Source organism: Clytia hemisphaerica, unplaced genomic scaffold (assembly GCF_902728285.1).
Source record: "Clytia hemisphaerica strain Z4C2 unplaced genomic scaffold, Clytia hemisphaerica genome assembly, whole genome shotgun sequence".
Lineage (NCBI taxonomy): Eukaryota > Metazoa > Cnidaria > Hydrozoa > Leptothecata > Clytiidae > Clytia > Clytia hemisphaerica.
In genome coordinates, this window is record NW_027103987.1 from 144,968 (window position 1) to 163,695 (window position 18,728).

At 34.1% G+C, this 18,728-nt stretch overlaps 1 protein-coding gene across 1 annotated transcript; it reads left to right on the plus strand.

Moving 5' to 3' along the window:
* The first annotated feature begins 212 nt into the window (after positions 1–212).
* On the plus strand, positions 213–16,350 carry LOC136811100 (uncharacterized). The gene is made up of 12 exons (XM_067067701.1): positions 213–338; positions 5,451–5,749; positions 6,011–6,207; positions 6,736–6,811; positions 7,282–9,235; positions 10,613–10,716; positions 12,638–12,705; positions 13,082–13,228; positions 13,478–13,565; positions 13,940–14,088; positions 14,280–14,421; positions 15,855–16,350. Exons 2-12 carry the CDS (start codon positions 5,478–5,480, stop codon positions 16,015–16,017), a joined length of 3,360 nt encoding a protein of 1,119 aa, XP_066923802.1. The 5' UTR covers positions 213–338; positions 5,451–5,477; the 3' UTR covers positions 16,018–16,350.
* Positions 16,351–18,728: the final 2,378 nt, after the last annotated feature.

Genomic DNA, 18,728 nt, shown 5'->3' on the forward strand with positions numbered 1-18,728 from the left:
AAAGTATGAAAACGTATTCGAATTTGTACTGCATTCAAAAAGCTAAATGAAAACTCCTCATAAAAACGAAGAACTCCCTTTACAATCTCACAATGAAATTTTACGAAGATTGTTTAAAAATCGAAAAGCGGAAAATTCCAGAAAAAATTTCAAGCTAGTGGTTCCGGACCAACTTCTAGGAGAAAAGAAGTTGGCATCTTGGTTATCAAGAAACCGAAAGTAAAATGTCAAAGAAAAACAAACTCAAAATCAAACAACAAAAAAACACCATCATAGATGATGAATGATGCTGGCCAAAGTCAAATGTTCACATGATCGAGTTGACGATTACGATAAAGGTAAGTTGCTCATTTACTACATGAACTCAAATCACAGACATGTAAGCCACTATAAAAAACAACCTCCAAAACTGAAACTTGAAAACATGAATATTAAAAACATGAATAGACCTTTTTTCAAAGAGGACATCATGTTGAATAATTATGTAGTCCAGCAGAAAAACAATGATAAAACCATGCATAATTATTACAATATGCATGATACAGTAATTATGCATGGCTCTATTATTGTTTTTATAGCTGGACTACATAATTATTCAACAGGATGTCCTCTTTGAAAAAAGGTCTATTAAACAAATAAACTGATTTTTTAATGATTTCTGCGGGGAAGGTCAAGCTAAAACTGTACTCTCCAACCAGAGGCTGCACGCAAGAACTTAAGGTACTTTCACCCGTTCAAAGGAGTCAGCACCAGGATAATGATAATTGAATACCGTGAATGAGCCTAAATCCGACAGCCCTGCCTAAATCCGACCCCCCAAATAACTACTTTGAAAAAAAATTCTATGTTTACAAACATTCCCTCTTGAGTTGAACAATAAAATATTGCAAGGACTCTCGAAACAAAACATCTATAAACAAGATGACTATAATGTCAAGCTGTCAAGATGTCAATTAATGTGATAAAAAAAGTGTGAGTTGTAAAAATAATTACCTCAATTATTCTGAATCCGTTGCTCCTGTTTAAAACATTAACGACTTTGTAATAAAAAATTATGTTTTGTATAAGAAGCAATTATTGTAATTTGGTTCAATTGGTTCAGTGTATCAAATCTCTCAGTTTAGTTGACACTTTGGTATCTTCATTGTGTCACAGAGCGAAGAGAAACGAGGTTTGTTTTTATTTTAGTTTGTATCTTTGAAAGACCCCATCGGATTTAGGCAGGGCTGTCGGATTTAGGACCACTCACGGTACCCACTGATGATCTGCAGTACTAATCGCAGCTAGAATCGCTTTGCGTACTCTTCACTTGAAAAAATGCAAGCATTCTGTAAGCATTCTCGCAGTAATCCTTACACCGTGCTTAATGGTAGAACTTAGCTGTGGCAGATCATTTCGAGTTGTTGTTGTTGGAATGTTTAAAGGGGAAGTTAAGTGATTTTTAAGGTATATGTTTTTCCCCTGAAAACCAATCCTAACATCATAGAATTCACGAAAATCTCAACTTCAATGTCTAAACATCGATATATCTTTCATAAACACATACTCTTTTAGACGCAAAAACCGGTGTTTAAAAGACCCCCTTTTTGTTTAAAATTTCTTCTAATCTCTCTTTCGTGTGACGTCATTTGCTCCAGAAAGAATCTTTTCTAAACGACTTTGTAGTAGAAAAGAGCTGTATCATAACTGATCAAAACTTTTTTCAACCCCTGATTTTTCAATATTTCATTACTTGATGTTTTATACGGTCTAACCATACTAGAATCCAAAAACCTTGTTTTTTTCAATAGAAATTCAATGGTAGCCACAATATCTAGGTATGTGAAAGAATCTTTGTGTTTTCAGTAAGGTCCAGTAAGCTTAGTAAGTTTTGGACTTCTTTCCATGTGAAGAGGCCGTAAGTAAAGTTATAGTTATGAAATAAGAAAGACAAGAGATATAAAAATTGTATTTAGACCATTCCTCGCTCTTTTAAAGAGAAAAATGTTGTTAAATAATTCCTATTTCATGACAAGTCAACGTTAGTGAGTTAATGCTAACGTACGTTGTGCGCCCTATATCTAAAGTCTAGAACTTGTTTTTACCAGTAGGTTTTTCTAAAGGCTAGCTAATCCAGTGGGAAATTGAAGTCTGAAAGCAACTGGGTTAAATATACATTTTTCTAAATTCTAGGAGAAGTAAAGGAAGGAGAATCTTCTAGGGAACTTTTGGATCTCGCACAGTAAAGTCAAAGTCAAAATAAGAGACTTTTAAATGGGATATGTTAATTCTTTTTTTTCTCGATAGAATCATTTTCAGCCACAAAATTCAGGTGGAATTAGCGATTTACCCAATCGGGATGAGGACTATTCGTGGACACATTTTCCTCTGGAGAGCCGAAGCTTTTTCCGCATCTACAAATCTAGCATTTACGGTTGCTTCATCAAACTAAAATTATCACAAAAGGTCAAGGACTTACTAATCTTGTAGCTAGAAAGAATGAGAAAGTATAGGATCGAAGAAACGTGAAGAAATCTTGAAAAAAAACGAATAAATGTCTAGCCAGGTCTAGCAGAATCTTTTTACAAAACACTGTTTATCAGTACAGATTTTGTTCAAAAGAAAAATTTCTGTTCGTCTTTTGGAGCAAATTACGTCAGAACAGATGATCGTGCCATTCCTCTTTAAAAAACGCGTTCTCTTTAAAAACTCACTTTTATTGCAAAAAAGAGGAAGCTATATCTCGTAGAAAAAAGTGTTTCGAACGAATAAAAAGTAACCTGAGGCACATGATATTGTCATATAATGATGATAACAGCAAAAAATGGGTACCCTAGAAATTACTTAACTTCCCCTTTAAAAGGTGTTCTTGACAGAAAATACTTTTTTTTATTATCAATGATGACAGTGCTGTTTTTAATTTTGTTAGATCTGACAAATTTATTTTTGTGAGTGTGCTTTATAAAGTTTTGATTCCCATTGAAGAATCATATTCTGGTTTTCATGTTATTAGATGCTGTTTTAGAGCTTCAGAGCACTAGCCTGGCAAAGTCCATACTGAATGCCTATTTGTTTAAACTGAGTTCTACACTCAAAAAAGTTCTGCTTTAGAATTGGCAGGGCAGTCTAAACTTAAACTCCTATATCAGGATTAGAAACTAGGCTAGTCTTACCTCTTTTATCTTTTCCTTTACAACAATATAATGCTGACAAGTTGACACAACACACATGTGTACATGTACATTGACAAGTAATCCCTGAGAGAAGTTTTTATAGAAATCTGCAACAAAAACGAAAGTGGTCTCTTCTACTGATTGCTTCCCAGCACTCCTTTGCAGATTAAGATTAAGTTTAGTGATATATTGCGAGTATAGATGATTTCTTTACCTAACTCGAGATATTAATCCTTAAAAACAGTGTTTTTCAGTGTTTTTCAGCCAGAAACAGCTGTTTTGTCCAGTTTTTGCGCTTTCGGAAGCTCAATATCTCGAGTTAGGTAAATAAATCACCTATACTCGCAATATATCACTAATCTTAATTTTTTGAGAGCTTTCCAAAAATATACAACAGGTCTCTATTTTCTCAAGCTAAAATTTTCATTAATTTTTCACTCTATGATTTTTGCCTGAGACCGTCGTATTTGTCCGAAAATCACACCAAAGTGTCCGAAAATCACACCAAAGTGTCCGAAAAAAATTGGCACCCAAGTTATTTTGATTCCCCTACCCTATAGCTTTCCAAAAATGTATAACAAGTGCTTTGACTAAAAAAATCGAGCGATTTTACAAATTTCCCCCTACTAAAAGTCTTAGCTAGTATGTTTGGTTTTTTCATGTCAAATTAAATCTCTGCTGCCATGCTACTGATTATCATGGAACAAAATGGTCAAAAACATTGGAAATCTAACTTCAAAAATTCATTGAAATATCAATTATTTACCACAAATAAATGCCTCAGGGATGATAAAACATAGGAGAATGATATGCTTCAATGTACGAAATGCCAAAAGTTTGTCCATTATGCCTGTTTAGAGCTCCTGCTTTATCAATTTCAGATATGTCTCCAGTACAAAACAAGGAGCTTTAATTTATGTACCAAATGCGTTATTATTTCGCCAAACTCTGATGGAAAATCAAAATGATTCATGAAGGAAGAAAGATAAGTAAGAACAAAGAAGTTAATTTGATGTCAACAAAAGATTGTCTTATTTAGAGGCAAAAATAAAAACACTGATGAATAAAGAAGAGCACAAAATCAAAACAAATGATCTATGCTGAAATCGCCAAAGAGGAACTCAATAGAAGTAAATTTTATCAAGAGTTTTATCAAGGAAGAAAATGAGAACAATGATGGCTTAATTTGACAAAATGTAACATCATTGTACACAATGTTAGTGAAAACAAAGACAAGGACTTAGAAGAACAACAAGAAATTAATGAAGCTGACATGGCAGAAGCTATCAAAGAGCATATAGGATTCGATATCGATATAATGAAGGCAGAGAGAATTGGAGACAAAATGTTTATTAGCAACTAATTAAGGTGACACTAAGAAGTGAAGAAGAAAAGAAAGAGATTATGGCGTTAGTTCACAAAATAGGATGATGTGACTTTCGAATAACAGAGGATTTTTCCACAAAAGAACGCAAAACAATAAAGGATTTGTGTCAAAAAGCTAAAGAAAAAACAATGAAAGCGAAAGACAAATGTTGCGTTTAGAAAAAATTTGTAAGAAGAACCACAATAGCAGTTGAAGGCGCTTGTATCTATCTGTATAAATTAGATTGTTTCGTAGGGGTCAATAGACCTGTGAAATACATATCTATAAATGTCAGAAACCTGCTCTAACTAGAACTGTTATGTTTTCAAGCCCCAATGCAATTTCACACATGGTACTACATTGAAACATTTACTACAAATTTTTGAAAAATATGCTAATAAACAAACATAAAAGCAACCAGACAACTAATATTTCAGGTGGCTTGCCATGGAATAGCAACTGAGCTTTTAGGCAGCTCGATCAGGGGCAACTGTAAAAGGAAAAGAGTAAATAAAAGGGAAAACCATTCCTTACCATCTATCATTAATTATTCCAAACTCCCTTTATATTTTTAAATACTCCTTTAATTCATATAGTGTGATATGAACTACTGAAAATAAGATAAAGGGTGGTAGAAAGATCCTAAAAGAATAAGTTCAAAACTTACAGGATACAGAGAAAATTTATGTTATTTACTCCACAGGTTTTTGTGTTGTTTGCCCTAATTGACTTAAACCTAAAATAAAGCAGTGGTGGATTAAGGTTCTTCATATACAAGGGACCAAAGTTTAATAGGGGTCAACATAAAAAGGACTGATCAGGTCATATATATGAATGTCTGGTCGTTTCTTTGCAGTAATGCAGTATATTTCTCATGGGAGATATTATTTATTAGCAAAAAAATATGTATACTGTCTATTACTTTTTTGCAGGAAAGCATGGATGATCAAGAAATATAAATGGCTGCTCAGCAACTCTCAGATTCGTTTACAAAGCTTGTTTTGAAAATTGGGGAGAATGTATCACGCAAGAGTGATCAGAGTGCCCCTACAACTCCAACAACACCAGTTGTCAAGCGTCCTGGAAGCCCTTTCATTCTTTTGGAAGGAGAAGATGAAACAAAGTTCAAACATATTGAAAGTTATGGGACCTTGAATGAGTTGAACGGAGATGAGGCAAATTTTGATGAAACTTTTGATTCCAACACTTCTACAGAACTGACAGGAGAAAGGTATATTTTTAAATATTTATTAATTTTGTCTCTTGATGATCAGCTAATCAGCCCCTTAATTATTTTGGTAAATAAATTATTTTCACTTGCCCCTAAATCATATTGCTCAATGTAAGTGTAATTGCTCAAGGAAATTTTTTGAACGCTATTGGTTATCCTTTGAATGTAATCATCAAAAATATATATATCTAGGTGACGTATTTTTCTGAATAGTTATTTGATCACTAAGTAAAAATGAAATTTAGATAATCAACTTTGCAGGTTATTTGAGATTTGTAACATTGAGGATGAAAGTGTTGAGAGCGGCACTTCATCAGAAAATGACACAGCTATGCAAGAAAATGATGAAATGAGAAGCCATCGTGCACAACCACTGACAAAAGAACAATTCCTGTCCTCTTTTGACGAGTGTGGACGTTTGGTTAATGAGCATGATTTGAGAAAACAAATATTCAAAGGTTCTTTTTTTGTTATCATTTTGCACCCACATGTCTTGAGTAGGAAATTGAAATTTAACACACTGATAGGGTTACCTGTTTATTGTGGCAACCTAGTTTTTCTAGTAGAGTGTCTGGAAGCTAGCTGTTTATATTATCTAATCTTTTGTCCCACAATAGCATATTTTAGTCAAAAAGGGAAAATGATCAAAAAGGTTTTTATCTTGCTTTCCTTGTGTACTATAACATAATTGCTCTCTTAAGGGGAAAATACCAATTTATTTATTTGCCTGAACAGTCTTCTTTAAGCCATCACACTACTGAAAGAAGGATGAATTTGAAAATATTCCAAGGTGAAAAAAGGGAATTTTTAAGGGAACCTGAATTCTTGGAGGAACTTTGTTTCATATGGAGCACCTGAAAAATGACCTGAAACCCCAAAAAGTATATATAGTATATATCTTCATTCCCATCAATTTGTTACTTACCTTTTCAGAATCATTTATTTTATTGAAATTTGGTTTCACCTTGCATGCCCTAATTCTTTAGGAGGAGTTGAGGAAGATATTCGAAGAGATGTTTGGGAGTTTTTATTTGAATTATATCCATTCAATTCAACAACAAGGTGAGGAATCCAAAAATGTTCAATCCAAGAATTCTTTGCCCCAAAGAAATCTTTATTACTTTATTACTTTATTACTTTATTACTATTGCAGTTTATTCTAAAATAAGATAATTGTACTTGTGTTTCAGAAAAAATATATAAGATATCATATATATCATTCCCAGGAATGAACTGGAGTTTTTATAAGTTACTTCACTAATTGGTTATTTGAAGTAATAGAGATGACGCGATCTTTAAAAAAAGAAGCAAAATTGTTTTATTATTTTTTTGTAAAAGCTACACAAAAACTAAAACAAGGTTTCATCTTCAAATATATATTAAATTTGTTTTCTCACGAAAAGAGTGTCTTGTTGTTGTGTACGTATATATGATATTATGTCATTATATTAAAATAAATTTGATATTTAAATATGAACCTGTACGCATATTTTCAAAACACCCTGATTGCTCGATTCTTTATCAATTTTCAGGGAACGTGAAGCACTCAACGTTGAGAACAAAGTTCGATATGAAGCAATGAAAATTCGTTGGAAAGATATTTTGAAGAATTTGGATATTGACAATGAGTATGAGGGGGTTCGTTATTGTCCACGTTGGTATAAAGCATGCCCGTTTAGTAACTCAATAAATTCAAAGCCCATTGTAAATTTTGACACTGGGCTCAGTGAATTGGAAGATTCCGTTGAAAATCTTAATCAGAATGGTCAAGGAGCGACTGACGTCATCGATGAAGATGCAGGATGCACGAGTGAGGATGAAGATATTTCTGTAGAGACGAATGACATCAGTAAGGCTTTAGCGGACGCCATGCTTGATGAAGGTGATAAACAATCAGCAGCATCTCATGCCAAACAAAAACATTGTTCTAACGAGGGTCAAGGAGATTCAAAAGCCGTTCCTGAGATTATTATTGATGGTCAATTTATTAATTCACCAAGACCGTTTTCAGATAATGTTTTGATCGATTATGACGAAGCTGATTTAGATGAAATTCCTGAAGATGAATTATTTGATAATAAAGTGTTCCCCAATCCTTTTGAAATGTCGCCAGAGTATGTCAACACTAGAGAAACGTTGTTTTCCTTGTCGGAAAATATCATTTCGTTAGATATTGATTCTCTGCATTCACCGAAATCACCATCCAAAGAGATAACAAAAACTAATGACAACCTCACAGAAAATGTTGATATTCAGTCAAATAAACCTTACGATAATATTAACCAACCAGAGAATGGAACAATATCTGGAAACTGTAGTAACACATCACAGCCAGAACATATCACTGAGAATGGCTTGGAGAACAACTCTCGTTGCGACTCTGATAACCTAACAGAACACAATGAGACTATAAACGATACCGAGCAATGTGAAATCAATGACATTGATATTCCACATCAAGCCAAATCTTCTGCAGATGAGGAGAACGATGAATCAGAAGTGCTCACAAATGGTTGTGCAACGAATAATAATGTTTCTACAGTTTTTCTATTTGAAGAAGACTCTATAAATTCAAACAGTGAGGAGGTAGAGAGAGAAAGAATGGATAATTCTTACCCTAGCCATAACAGTAATGAGAACATCACACAAACATGTAAAACTAATTCAGACCGAGAAGGTTCAGAAGTTGATTTGATAAAAGCTTCATTAAGTGTTGATAATATAAACGGAAAGGAAAACGAAAATACTTTATTAGATGATAACGGACGTTGTAAACACACAGAAACATTAGAAGTACCCGAATCACCGAACGAGAAACCTTTCATAGCTCGCTCGCCGACGGGTCAAATGCTAGAGAAACTACCACCCTGGATTGCACAAATGATACGCGCCAGCACTCCAACTTCACCCAAAGAACGCGCTAAAGATACTGAACGAAAAATAGATGTCAATGAGATATTCGAGCAATGTTTGTGTCAGAAAACTCGTGAAGAGCTTGAATTGAGGAAAGAACAAATCGAATTGAACAAAGAGCTGTTAGGAATTGTTGAAAACGCTAATAAGTTTGTGGAGCAAAATATGAAAGTATGTAGTCGTGGTAATACGCCAAAACAAGATGTTGAAGATGGCGACGTTCAATTTATTCCAATAAAACAAACGTCAAACGAGGCAAATGAGACAGGAATAACGTCAAGTCAATCATTGAAAGACGTTCGAACGTTAGAAAGTAATTTCCTGTCACCTTTGTCAAGCTCAGAGGCGTCGGTCTTTCTCCGGCCGACACCAAGTTTGAAGTTAGTTGTAGATGATGGGGCGAGTACACTTGTTGAGGAAGAGGTGGATGGTGCATCACCACAAAGAGACGAAGATGGTGTGGAGAGCAAGAAATGTCCTTATTGTTCTTTTGAACCAGATTCTTCCACCAAGATTGTACTTCCTTCATCTGTTGGCGAAGAACAGTTGAAATTCATGGAAATACAAGCACAGGTATGTTTTCACAAACTTTCCTGTGATTTGAATTTTACAGTCTCAATTTGGTTTACGTAAGTTAATTGAGTGGTTAAATTACTTTTCAAAATTTCTAGGGTGTACTTTTTTCAAACAGTTGAGGGATTTTGTTCTTAAAACCCATCGTGTATTTTCTTATATTTTAAACCAACATAATATTGCATCATGCATGGTGCCCCTCATTGAAAAGCCCTTGATACATACAACTCACTCACTTCAGGCTAATAGATCATATTATCATATAGGCATGTCTTGAAATTTTCAAAATGTGTCAAATATCTTGGTCTTTTTCTCGATGAATGTCTAGCGTGGAATTTCCATTTTGATCATTTATCCGCAAAACTTAGAAGGTCAAATGGCATTTTATCCAAACTGCGTCACTTTGTTCCACAGACCATTCTTAAAACTTTATACTATGCTATTTTTCACTCTCATTTGTCATACGCAATAATCGTATGGGGGCAAAGTCTCACTCAAAACTCTAGAATAGGCAAATTTCACAAAAGATGCGTGCGCATCTTGACTTTTTCAGATTTTAATGCAGAATCTGCTCCTCTTTTCATTAACCTGGATATTCCAACTTTGCCACATACTGTAACAAAGTTCAATATCCGACTCGTACATCAAACTCTCACTAATCTTTCTCCTGAAGCTGTTACGAACATTTTAAACTTCAAAACTCTGTCTCATAATTATCTTACTAGAAATAACGAACTGAAACTTTTGGAGCGCCCAAAAGCCAAAACATTAAACTATGGATTGAAATCGATTAAGTACCAATCTCTTTTAAACTGGAACCAGCTAATATTACATACTAAAATCGATCTACAACCATTATCTGGATATATGATAAAAAAAAAGATAAGCGAGTTCCTTCAAAATTGACCTCTTGCATACCAGAAAAATGAAAGTCCATGTAGATATGAAAATACTCTAATTTGATTTATTAAAACAAAAGATTACTTATATAACTATATTTTTTTTTGTCGATAGTTACGTTGAGTTTTTTTTTTTACTTTGTTATTTGGAATATTGAAATATTGTTACTCTAATAGTTATATCAACCCCACAGAAAAAAAATCTGCGTCCAGGTAGCCATTCCATATGATAAGACGGAAACGTCTATTGAATGGACTCCTGGCCTGCATCCCCTCCCCTAATTTATACAAACTTAAATATGTAAATTTTTAATGATATGCAGGCGAATAAATTACTTTGAATTGAATTGAATTGAAAAAGATCTCTCTCATATTTGATCAATTTTGAGCATGGTTAGAGAGAATCCCGTTAGAAAAAAGCGCCAAGAGAATTCCGAGCTGATTAATCGAAGGAGATTCTAAGATTAAATCGTTTTAGGTGTTCGCAGCTCGTCAACCATACAGTGAGAAAGGGATCACAGAATCTGTTCGAGTTGTCGATAAAGACGTACCAAGAACTGATCGTGAACTTGAAATGTTCAGGTAAGGATGAGTAAGGGTAATATGTGGCTCCTTACATATTTGTCATACAAGATTTTGAAACTTCACATAGGCGCTTTTAGACCACGTCGAATTCATCAGAGGAAGATAATTTGTAATTGTATTTCCATTGTCTTTAACGAGCGTTACACTCCTTCGCATGTTTCCGACGTACTTTCTCTATTGTCTTAAATCCGCCAGTGATTCAGCTTTATTGTTTCCAAAGCTTGTCATAGTAAACTGTTTTCAACGTGTACTAAAATAGAGTAACTCATGAATTCCATATGTGACTAACGGACATTTCCACTGTTTAGCAGGCTAGAAGTCAAGCTTGAAAATAGGAATAAAACTTCTTTTGGTGTGGTAACTATCAGTGGGGGTCAAAGTTTCAAGAACCATATAAAACTTTTTCTCTTGACTTTCACTTGGTCAGAAATTGCAATTAATAAGCCCGTGACTAACGGACACAAAAATTAACATCTAAAATGGGACACTTTTACAAACAGCTGTAAAGTGATGTTCCTAAAGCTACAGGTTGGGTTTTTTGCTTAAATTCACTAGAGGAAAGGTTGAATTTTATGTTTCAAAATTAATTTTGAAAAAAAAATGTCAAAGTAAGAAAATATGACAAAAATTGGGCAAAAAATGCTGTGACTAACGGACATTTAAAAACGTGACTAACGGACAAAACGGTTTTTTAATGATTCTGACGAGGCAATCCAACCATTCCTATATTTGGTGCTTTTGGGGTGAAATGTTATATCAATAGAATGACAAAAGCCTAAAAGAATAGAAGAATTCTCATTTTTCTCTGTGTGGTACCATTCCTATCAAGTTAATAGATCTCGAAAATTTGAAAATTTTGAAATATAAAGATCTGTTGAGTTTTTATGGGTGTTTTTTGCACTGCATTGTTTCTTTGTTGAATCAGGACAAAGACAGACAAATTGGGTAAGGGTATTTTATTTATTTACTTTGGAAAAGGATTATTATCCCTAATATGACAACTAGTCCGTTAGTCACGAAAATGTAAAATGCACACACAAAGAAAGGATTGACTATTTAACATATATCTATGGGTGAAATGGGTAAATATAGTCAAAATAGCTTTAATAAGAACAAAATACATGGTTTTTTAAGCGAGTGCCGTCTATTATATTCTCCGAACTCTGAATTTTAAATCTATTTCGTGACTAACGGACAATTGCCATGTTTACTAACAGAAAACAACTTTTAGTGGAAAAATACTTCATTTTTGGTAAGTTTAGCCTCAATTTGTTTGCAATAAGGTGTTAGAAACCAAGCATTTTGAAAAAGTGATCTTATGAAAATTTCTTTCTGGTAGGATGATTTTCGTGACTAACGGACGCTTCTTGATGAGCCTCTTGTGAGCTACCCACTCAACCTTTAGGGCTAAAATTTTGCACTTATTTTATGGTCATAGTACTTCTGTTTTTAAGACAAAAATTAAAGAAACATGCAGCTTCCCTTGGCTTTCATTGGAACTTTTCTTCTTATCAATGTGACTAACGGACAGTCGGGTAGGCATGCATAAAAGCCAGAAAAAAACAAATAGGAGTTAAGCAAAGCAGATTTTGATTATTGATATGTTTTCTATAATGGTTGTCAGTACTCTATCACAGATTTGTGTACTGATACAATCATATTTGGATGAAAAAAGTTTCTGGCAAAGTTCTTGGTTTTTTCAAGCAATTTTGTATTTTTTTGTATTAAAGGCTTCACCCCAGCACAGAAGCGTGAAAAATGGACTTTAAAGAAAGATTTTCTGGATTCTCACACTTCAACATATGTATATTCAAGAGAAAATGAAAACTTATGTTATTTCTGAATTTGAAATTTTGACCTAGATGTTAATTTTCTCATGGAATTCATGAACTGTTTATTTATCATTTCATTTTTGTAGTAGCGACAGTGCGCCTGGTTTATTGAAGCTTCGAGATGCATTGCTGACATATTCATTCTTTCACCCTGGTAAGAAGTCGTCATGTTCGTTGATGGAAAACATTTTAAGTTTTAGCAAGAATGTATTGATCAATGACATGGAAACCTAGTTTTCTTTAGTGTTGGTTATGTTGCTGCCTACTAACTTCATCAATTAATTCGTCACTAGCAACTTTTGTTTTATTGGATGTGCTTTATTGCAATAGTTACCACTACTTAAGACTAACAATGCCAAATACTTCATAATCCCAAATTCACCCATTCATTCATTCATTCATTCATTCATTCATTCATTCATTCATTCATTCATTCTCATGACCAAACATTCTCAGGTATTCACATATAATTTACACGAACTTAGTACGTCCCTTCTAATTTATCGTTCTTTCACGTTTCTATATGACAGAGGTTGGATATGCACAAGGGATGAACGACATCATGGCACGGTTTCTTTTCGTCACCAACGATGAATCTGAAGCTTACTGGATGTTCTTAAGATATATGGAACATTTCAAAAATGATTTCATGGAAGAAGGAATGCTCAAAAAGATCGGTAATATCTCTATACTGTAATACTTGGTGTTTAAAAAGATCGGAAAGGAAAACCCTTCTTCAAAACTTCAATCTTAAGCCGATTTCTTTTTAAAACATCCAGTATTACTCATGCTGCACTCTGCAGGTCGATTCATTTGCAGGACCGATCAGTAACCTATTTTATCCAGCCAGTACTTCAAAGCATTTCTTTCTGGTGATGTTATAGCTGGAATAATCTCTTAGTGACTCTTTCGAAATGACTTTTCAGCGCAAGTTGAACAATTACTGATGAAGATGGATCGTGAATTGTATGACTTTTTACAGAGCACTGACATGGGCCTCATCTTTTGCCATCGGTGAGTATTCCATCTTCGTTTCGACAGTTTTTTGACCTATATGCAGCGTGTCTATGAAAAAGGAAATTCGATTTTGGACGAAAAACATGTAGAAAAGTCATTTGTGCTAAAACATCGAACATTTTCGCTTTTTTAATTTTCCCTTTTTTTTTGAAAATTTTACATTGCCACAAACTGACATTTCATCCAACATTGGAAAAATGGTATCTTAGATGAAATGTTTGACGGGTTAGCCCTAACCTTTAGCGCTCTGTCATGTTGGACGAAAATGAACCGTGTAAATAAACTTCATTTTTCTTACGGAGCATTTTTGGGGACTTTTCGTTTTCTTGGCAACCCCGTGCTTAGTATAAAAACTTCTGCACTTTATTTAGATGGTTGCTGTTGAACTTCAAACGAGAGTTTGATTACAACGAAGCGGTCCGTTTGTTTGAAATTACAAGCAGTCGTCATTTAGAAGTCTCCTCGCTGGCTGCTGAAATTGAACGCTCTAAAGAACGCGCCAAGGAATTCGTCAAAGACAGTAGGTTAACATTTTCAAATATCGAAGAATAACTTTTTGTAAATTATTGACAAGTAGATCTCTCGGTTGATTGTATCAAAATGGCTTTTTATAGGATTAGTAGCTATATAGAGGTCTATGAATCAATAGCGAAATTGTTCATATTTTGCTTCTTTTTTTGATATTTTCTTGTATTCGATATTTTTCTCTAGGTGCGGGGTCACACATGGAGGAAGTTTTCCTTTCACCGGAATATCCATTTGATATCTTTTTGTGTGTGGCCATGCTTGTAGAATGTCGTCACATGATCATGGGCAACCCTGACATCACTGCTGTGTATCAAATACTCTCCAAGTAAGTGGTCACACTTCAAATAAATATGAATGGAAAACCTGAGGGATTTTAAACACGAGGGAGCAATATTTCCACAAATAATTCTTTAGGCACATCTCATAGGATTCTGTACTAAAAGAACATTCCATTTGTGTCACAGTTTACTATAATCTACAAGAAGCTCGTTAAAATATTGATCAGCAAACTTCGAAATTTTACACGATTTGTTTCGAATATATTTTTGTAACTTTCACCCTCTTCGGCCTAGGGGGAGGGGGCTCTTTCTGTTCGGAGGTCAAACTATTGGTAATAGCTCCTGAAATAATAGAGCTTTTGCCGTGAAATTTTCTGTAAATTGCTAACTTTTATTTAGCTTCAAAATAAAAATAAATTTGACACCTAAATATTTTCACACCTTGAGCATGATGACATTTCTGACAGTAAGGTGTCACAAAAATTGACACTTTTCCAATACAAATTTATTTTCAATGTCAAATATATCGTTTAAACCGTAATTTATTGAATATTTAGGATAAAATAAGCATCAGGTAAGTTTTTTCTAAAGCCTTTGTTAGAATACAATAGCTATTTATAAGAACAAAGGAAATTTTCTGTTTTTGCTCACTTTGGGCATGATAAGTGACGTCATCAAAAAATGTTTGTCAAAAGTTACCTTTCGTGACAAGGATGCCAAAGTGTGCCAAATTTCATCCAAAAAGACCCACTAGATCAAAAGTTGAGGGGTGGTACAGGAAAAGCCCCCCCCTAGTTCTGAACCGCCCCTAAAAGCCTATAGTCTAGCAGAAATAAAAGTTGACCTGGAAAAAAATTCCGCGTAAACTTTCTTGGTATCGGTGGAAGCGGAATTTTACGAGGTTTAACATACTCAGAGCTTCACGTCGAGGCCCTTGGGGAAAGAAATTGGTGAAATAAAACACTTGGGACCCATTTTCGATATAAAATGCCTTGAAAAGTGCTATCCTTGTAATGGTAGTTGTCTTTCAAAACACTCAAATATGTATACCCCCTGTCTCAAAAATCTAGGGGAGGGGGGATTTCCCAACAAACACATTTCTGGAAACCACAAGCAATTAAACAGTGTCATCCATGATATGAAATGGGTCAAGTCCAATGCGAAAGCCCTAGGGGATAGCGCTGACTTTGAATAGCTTTGATAGGTTTTTAGTGTAGCTGATGACCAGTACACTGCTAAAAACGTATCTGTTTTGGGGCGAAGAAGTACATTTCAGTCTTGATTTTACCAAAAGTTTTCCCCAATGGCCTCATCATGAGGCTCTGAGTATGATCTACATAAAATTTCGTTTACGCGGAATTTTTTTCTACGTTCACCCCTGTTTTATTGTATTTCGGCCAGGCTACTAGGTTAAATAGAGTTCATCCAAGAGGAGAAATTTCGATTAAACTTATTTTGGTATGATTTTTTTCTTTTCTAGTTTACCGAATACATTGGATCTACAAAACATTTTACGACGATCTGAAGAACTTTTCTATCGATATTGCCGGAAAACGACGGTGGATTGTTTTCAAGTCATTGACGACCTTGAGGTGCCCGAGATCCAACGAAAACGACTCCCTTTCTCCTTCTCTTTCCGTTGAAGCGCTAGGAATCTTAAATTCCTGAATTATATGACGTCTCAATTCTGTATTCTAGTAAATTTAATTTAACAGAATTTAAACTTTTGGCCATTTTCGTTCATGTTTTAAATTAGATTTTAATTTTTTTGAGTTAACAGACGCATTTTTTAATACTAACATTTTTTTAAATTACATTGTACTTTCTTTTGTATGTGAGAGTCAAATGTTTGAGGATTGATTCTGAAGTCTCTTAAGTACGTTGATTTAACAGAATTTAAACTTTTGGCCATTTTCGTTCATGTTTTAATTAGATTTTAATTTTTTTGAGTTAACAGACGCATTTTTTAATACTAACATTTTTTTAAATTACATTGTACTTTCTTTTGTATGTGAGAGTCAAATGTTTGAGGATTGATTCTGAAGTCTCTTAAGTACGTTGAGTAAAGTGGAAGATGTGTATTTTAGATGATAATTTTGAATTGATGCACGGCACCTCAATTTTGTTTTATGCAATTTGACATTGCATAGGGGTTTGATACCTTGAACAATTTTGTGGGTACTTATATCTGACAGCAAAAATTGAATCTGTATTTTTATTTTCATCCTATACCTTGATAAAAAAAAACTTGATTTTTGAAACAAATAAATTTAGATTGCATTGGTAATTTAACCCAAGTCTTTGATTTAACATACTTTAAAATTTTATGAAGCAAGCTTCTGCGGCTCAATTTTTGACATCATCCCATCCAGCATTTGATTGAATTTGTTGATTGTTTATGTCATTTATAGTTTGTTTGGGTATTTAGTATTTTAGAAGTAGTATTTGTGTTTAACTAACAGATCGGTTTGTTACCAGAAATTATTGTAATTCACACAGACTTTCCATTGTAAAATAGGGTGAAATAGATTTCTAAAGATAAATTTATGGTAAGATAAAAATTCGACCGGTCTCATTATTTTCGCTCACGTATTTCCTTTCCACATAACTCATGGTACGGTTAACTACCTTAAGGAAGGAAATTTTCGCGTTAAGAAATTTTTGCGGAATTTAATTTCGTGGTTTTTTTGACAAAATCCACAAAACCAAATTCTTGGATTTAAAAAATTGCCTCTGAAATTGGTCTCAGGGCAAAATAGGCCATATTATGGGCGAAAATCTTCCCTTAAGATAATCGATGGTCAGCCTATTACCGTTTTGTGGCAAAATAGCCAAAATAGGCCTTCAATTAGGTTTTCCTTGGTGTCGACCAAAGTCTATTTCTGGCTTAACTTAACTTGGCCTAATTCCTGTAGACCGTTTTTTGGACCTACCTCCGGGTACCCCGGTGGAGGTCCTTTAAATTAACCCATGTCCGTCCGTCCGTCCGTTCGTTCGTTCGTTCGTCTGTTGCCAGCTTTTCTCAGGATTGGCTCATTAGTTTTTTCTGATTTTTGGCATAAAGATGCAAAATGGCAATGCCCAAAATGTGACGGAGCCCGATTTTCGAAAAAAAAAATTTTCCGGCCAAAAATACCGGAAATATGCCGGAAAAACTGGTTTTTTGGCATTTTCTCGAGATTTTATCATTAGTTTTTTCTGATTTTTTGCTCAAAGATGCGTATTAACAATGTCCAAAACATGGCCGAGTCCAATTATCGAGGAAAAATTTTTTTCGGTCGAAAATGCCGGAAATAGGCCGGAAATCGCCGTTTTTCTGGATTTTCATTGGATTTTTTTCTTATAATTGGTTGTTTTTTCATTCAAAAACATTATTAATAGCAATGCCCACCATCAAGCATGTTTCAATTTTCAAAAAAATTGATTTTTGAAGCCGGAACTATTAAAAAATTGCCGGAACAACCTATTTTCGCCGGAAAGACAGTATTTCTTGAATTTCTCGAGCTGTACTTTATATTTTTTTATGAAATTTTGCACACTGATGCAAGATGACAATACCTAAAATGTGATGGAGCCCAATTTTCGAAAAAACATTTTTTTCCGGCTGAAAATGCCGGAAATATGCCGGTTAAACCAGTTTTTTGACATTATCTCGAATTTGATTTTTGAAATTGAAATGATTTTTTGCAGAAAGATGCGTATTCGCAATGCTCACTGAGTTAACTTTTTGCGAAAAATTCTTTTCCGGCTGAAAATGCCGGAAATATGCCGGTAATCGCCGTTTTTGCAGATTTTCATTTGGCTTTTTCCTTATTTCTTTGTTTTTTCACACCAAAACATTATTGATAACAAATCCCACCATTAAGCATGATTCAATTGTCAATAAAACTGATTTTTGCAACCGGAACTTTCTATTTCTATTTTCCCTACTCCCCTTCCCTCTTCCCCCATCAACAATCAATGATAAGATTTAATGTGTTATGCATTTTTGCAAAGCGCTATACACTGGGCGAAATTAGAGCTTTCCATTTTGGAAAGATGTTGGAATGTTCATCTTTAACATCTTTCCTCAATTAGCGAAAGACCATTTTTACAATTTTGTGGAAATTTGTTGAAAGATCTCATTTCTTCATATTTCCAATTTTGGAAATTTCATCTTCACTATCTTTCCAAAAATTTGAAAGATGATATTTCTATGATCGTGGAAACGCGGTCTTTCTTCACTTTTCCAATTTTCAAAAATATGACTTTTACTAAATTTCCTAATTTTAGGAAGAGTGAAAATCTGAAAATTCCAATCTATGGAAAGTTGTTAAAAGTAGATTTTTTCCAATTTTCCAATTTTCGAAAATAT

Bases quoted from the DNA above. Each gene is read 5' to 3' on its own strand.
- LOC136811100 (XM_067067701.1), top strand. From the start codon at position 5,478: ATGGCTGCTCAGCAACTCTCAGATTCGTTTACAAAGCTTGTTTTGAAA. The intron at 6,812-7,281 runs GTGAGGAATCCA...ATCAATTTTCAG, and splicing joins CCATTCAATTCAACAACAAG to GGAACGTGAAGCACTCAACG. The intron at 13,566-13,939 runs GTGAGTATTCCA...CACTTTATTTAG, and splicing joins GGCCTCATCTTTTGCCATCG to ATGGTTGCTGTTGAACTTCA.